Source organism: Arachis duranensis, chromosome 3 (assembly GCF_000817695.3).
Source record: "Arachis duranensis cultivar V14167 chromosome 3, aradu.V14167.gnm2.J7QH, whole genome shotgun sequence".
NCBI classification, from domain to species: Eukaryota; Viridiplantae; Streptophyta; class Magnoliopsida; order Fabales; family Fabaceae; genus Arachis; species Arachis duranensis.
In genome coordinates, this window is record NC_029774.3 from 100,073,504 (window position 1) to 100,077,334 (window position 3,831).

The window sequence follows — 3,831 nt, forward strand, 5'->3', positions numbered from 1 at the left end:
TTCCACCGTTGAAAATACATAAGTGATGAAGGTTCAGGCATGGCCGAGAGACCAGCCCCCAAGGTCTAAGAACTAAACGTTCAAAGATGTCTAATACACTAGTAAAAAGTCTTATTTATAATAAACTAGCTGCTAGGGTTTACAAAAGTAAGTAATTGATGCATAAATCCACTTCCGGGGCCCACTTGGTGTATGTTTGGGCTGAGCTTGAATGTTACACGAGCTGAGGCTTATCTTGGAGTTGAACGCCAAGTTGTAACGTGTTTTGGGCGTTCAACTCTGGTTTGTGATGTGTTTCTGGCGTTTGACTCCAGAATGTAGCATGGAACTGGCGTTGAGCGCCAGTTTACGTCGTCAATTCCCGAATAAAGTATAAACTATTATATATTTCTGGAAAGCTCTTGATGTCTACTTTCCAACGCTGTTGAGAGCGTGCATTTTTGAGTTCTGTAGCTCCAGAAAATCTATTTCGAGTGCAAGGAGGTCAGATTCCAACAGCATCAGCAGTCCTTTGTCAGCCTTTTATCAGAGTTTTGCTCAGGTCCCTCAATTTCAGCCAGAAAATACCTGAAATCACAGAAAAATACACAAACTCATAGTAAAGTCCAGAAATTTGAATTTAGCATAAATACTAATGAAAACATCCCTAAAAGTAGCTTGAACCTATTAAAAACTACCTAAGAAAAATGCCAAAAAGCGTATAAATTATCCGCTCATCAAACTTCCAATTTTCACACCTTACCAAGAGTTTTATAAGTTGTTAATTTATTAAATTCCTGCAATCTTTTTTCCCTGTTCAAAACCCTTTCAAAACCCAAAATACTGTTTTCTATAATCAATAATAAAGCATACTTCCCTGCAATTCTTTGAGAAGACAACCCGAGGTTTGAATACTTCGGTTTATAAATTTTATTGGGTTTGTTACTTGTGATAACCAAACGTTTGTACAAAAGGATTTTCTGTTGGTTTAGAAGCTATACTTACAATGCGAATATATTTGTGAATTTCTTTACCGATAGAAAATCCGTTCATCAGTCTATTCCTACAATGAAGAACTTAACTTGCCCTGATCCCTAGGGGAATGGTCCGAGGAGGTCGAGCTCCCACTTTGCAAATGGCCAAGGTGAAGTGATGCAGTTGAGTTCCTCGGGTGGTGCGATATGAAAGTTGGCATGGTTCTGGCATGTGGGGCATGTTTTGACGAACTCTGTTGCTTCCTTTTGCAAGGTCGGCCAGTAAAAATCAGCTGGGAGTACCTTTTTGGAAAGAGCTCATGCCCCGAGGTGGTTGCCGCACATGCCACGGTGGACTTCCTCTAGAACTTCCCTCGTAGCGGAGGTCGGGACGCTTTTTAGGAGGGGTGTAGAGATTCCTCTCTTATATAGGATGTTGTGCACTATGGTGTAGTATTGTGCTTCTCGTACTAGCCTTTTTACCTCCGTTTTATTTGTTGGGAGTGTTTCAGACTTGAGGTAACTGATTATGGGAGTCATCCACCCTTGGTCCTGGTCTAATATGCTTAAGACCTTCTTTTCTTCCGAGCTTCATACTTGAGGTCAAACTCGGACAACCAACTGCCCATTGTAGGATTCTTCCAGCTAGGTCTATTTTCTGTAGAATAATTTTTATGGGTTGGTTGCTCCGTATTCTGATGGTATGGGCCTGAAAGTATGGTCGGAGTTGTCGAGAAGTAAGTATAAGGACATAGGCAAACTTTTCTATCTTTTGATAGTTTAGTTCAGCCCCTTACAGATTCTTATTGATGAAGTAGATAGGTTGTTGCCCATTTTCGTCTTCTCTGACTAGTGCTGAAGCTATCGCCTGACTTTCTACAGCGAGATATATGATTAGCTCTACACCTTCCCTGGGTTGGGTTAGGATAGGTGGTTACCCCAAGAATGTTTTGAAGTCTTGGAAGGCTTGTTCACATTCTGGGGTCCATTCAAACCTCTTTCCTTTCCTTAGTGTTGCGTAGAAAGGGAGAGATCTTAAGGCCGATCTAGCTAGGAATCTAGACAGAGCTGCTAGTCTTTCGTTAAACTGCTAGACCTCTTTGACATAGGTCGGGCTTTTCATGCTATGTATGGCCTGGAATTTATCCGGGTTTGCTTCAATCCCCCTTTGTGTGAGCATGAAGCCCAAGAATTTGCCAGCTTCTACCATAAAAGTGCACTTTGCGGGGTTGAGTCTCATCCCATGCTTTCTTATGGCATTGAACACTTCAGTGAGGTCAGATAATAATGTTTCCTCTCTTTGTGTCTTTACCAGCATGTCATCTATATAAAACTTCATCAGCTTCCTGATGTGATTGGCGAAAACTCTGTTCATCAATCTTTGGTATGTAGCCCCTGTGTTCTTGAGTCAGAAGGGCATGACTACGTAGCGGTAGTTTGCTCTTGGGGTTAGGAATGAGGTTTTCTCCTGGTCGGGTTAATACATCGGGATTTGATTGTATCCCGAGTAAGCATCCATAAAGGAGAGGTACTTATATCCCGATGAAGCGTCAACTAGTATGTCTATGTTCGGGAGTGGGTAAGGATCTTTTGGGCAGGCTTTGTTGAGGTCGGTGTAATCAGTGCACATCCACCACTTCCCATTTGACTTTTTGACCAATACTACATTGGCTAGCCATAATGGATACTTTACCTCCCTTATGAACCCTGCCTTTAACAAGGCCTGTACCTGTTCCTCTATAGCTTGCGATCTCTCTACACTGAGCTTTCTTTGTTTCTGTTGTACTAACCGAGATCTATGGTATACTGCTAGTTTATGGCACACTAGTCCAAGATCGATGCCAGGCATATCCGCGGCCTTCCATGCAAAGAGGTCAGAATTATCCTTTAGGAGCTTTGTTAGCAGCTCCTTTAGGTCTCCTTTTAGATTCGCCTTTATGTTTGTTGTTTTGTCTTGAGTGTCTTCGATCTGAACTTCTTCGGTCTCATCTTCTGGTTGAGGGCGGAGTTCTTCGCGAGCTTGGATTCCCCCGATTTCTATAGTATTGGTTTCTTTTTTTCTGGGGTCACCTTTAAGGTTCAGACTTTCATTGTAATAGCGTCGCGCGAGTTTTTGGTCTCCCTTTATGGTGGTGATTCCTTCTGTAGTTGGGAACTTCATGCATAGGTATGGAGTGGAGACCATCGCGGTGAGCTGATTTAGCGTTGTCTGACCTATGAGGGTGTTGTATGCGGAGCTCACGTTGACTACGATGTAGTCTATGCTCAGTATTCTAGACCGTGTTCCTTTTCCAAATGTTGTATGCAGTGGGATGTAACCAAGTGGCTGGATTGGGGAATCTTCGAGTCCGAACAAGGTATTTGGATATGCTCTGAGCTCTTTCTCTTGTAGACCGAGCTTGTCAAAGGCGGATTTGAATAGGATATTCATGGAGCTTCCTTAGTCTACCAACGTTCGGTGGAGATTGGCATTGGCGAGTATGATGGTAATGACCACGGGGTCGTCATGCCTCGGTATGATGCCTGTGGCGTCCTCTTGAGAAAAGGTAATAGTGGGAAGGTCGGGTGACCTATCCCATTCTCCGACGTGATACACCTATTTAAGGTGTCTTTTACGGGATGACTTAGAGATGCCTCCTCCTGTGAATCATCCATTTATCATGTGAACATGTCTCTCAGGGGTGTGAGGGGGACGTTCAACTCGTCTGACCTCTTCATCCCTTCTTCTCTTTTTTGGTTCATCTGCTCTATTGGCTAATAACCGATCTAGTCTCCTTTCTTGTGCCAATTTTTCTATGACATTCTTTAGGTCGTAGCACTCGTACCCGTAGATTTGGTGGTATTCGAAATACTCTGTCCAACTTCCTCCTCTCTTGTG

General features: G+C 43.1%; 1 protein-coding gene across 1 annotated transcript; it reads right to left on the reverse strand.

Moving 5' to 3' along the window:
- Window positions 1–2,043: 2,043 nt before the first annotated feature.
- LOC107479859 (uncharacterized) lies at window positions 2,044–3,384 on the reverse strand. The gene is made up of 2 exons (XM_016099957.1): window positions 2,647–3,384; window positions 2,044–2,355 (listed from the first exon to the last, which is right to left on the reverse strand). Exons 1-2 carry the CDS (start codon window positions 3,382–3,384, stop codon window positions 2,044–2,046), a joined length of 1,050 nt encoding a protein of 349 aa, XP_015955443.1.
- Between the last annotated feature and the right edge of the window lie 447 nt (window positions 3,385–3,831).

Coding starts and splice junctions, on each gene's coding strand:
- LOC107479859 (XM_016099957.1), bottom strand. CDS start 3,384: ATGAATATCCTATTCAAATCCGCCTTTGACAAGCTCGGTCTACAAGAG. Junction 2,356..2,646: donor AGGCAGGGTTCATAAGGGAG/GTAAAGTATCCA, acceptor TTCTGACTCAAG/AACACAGGGGCTACATACCA.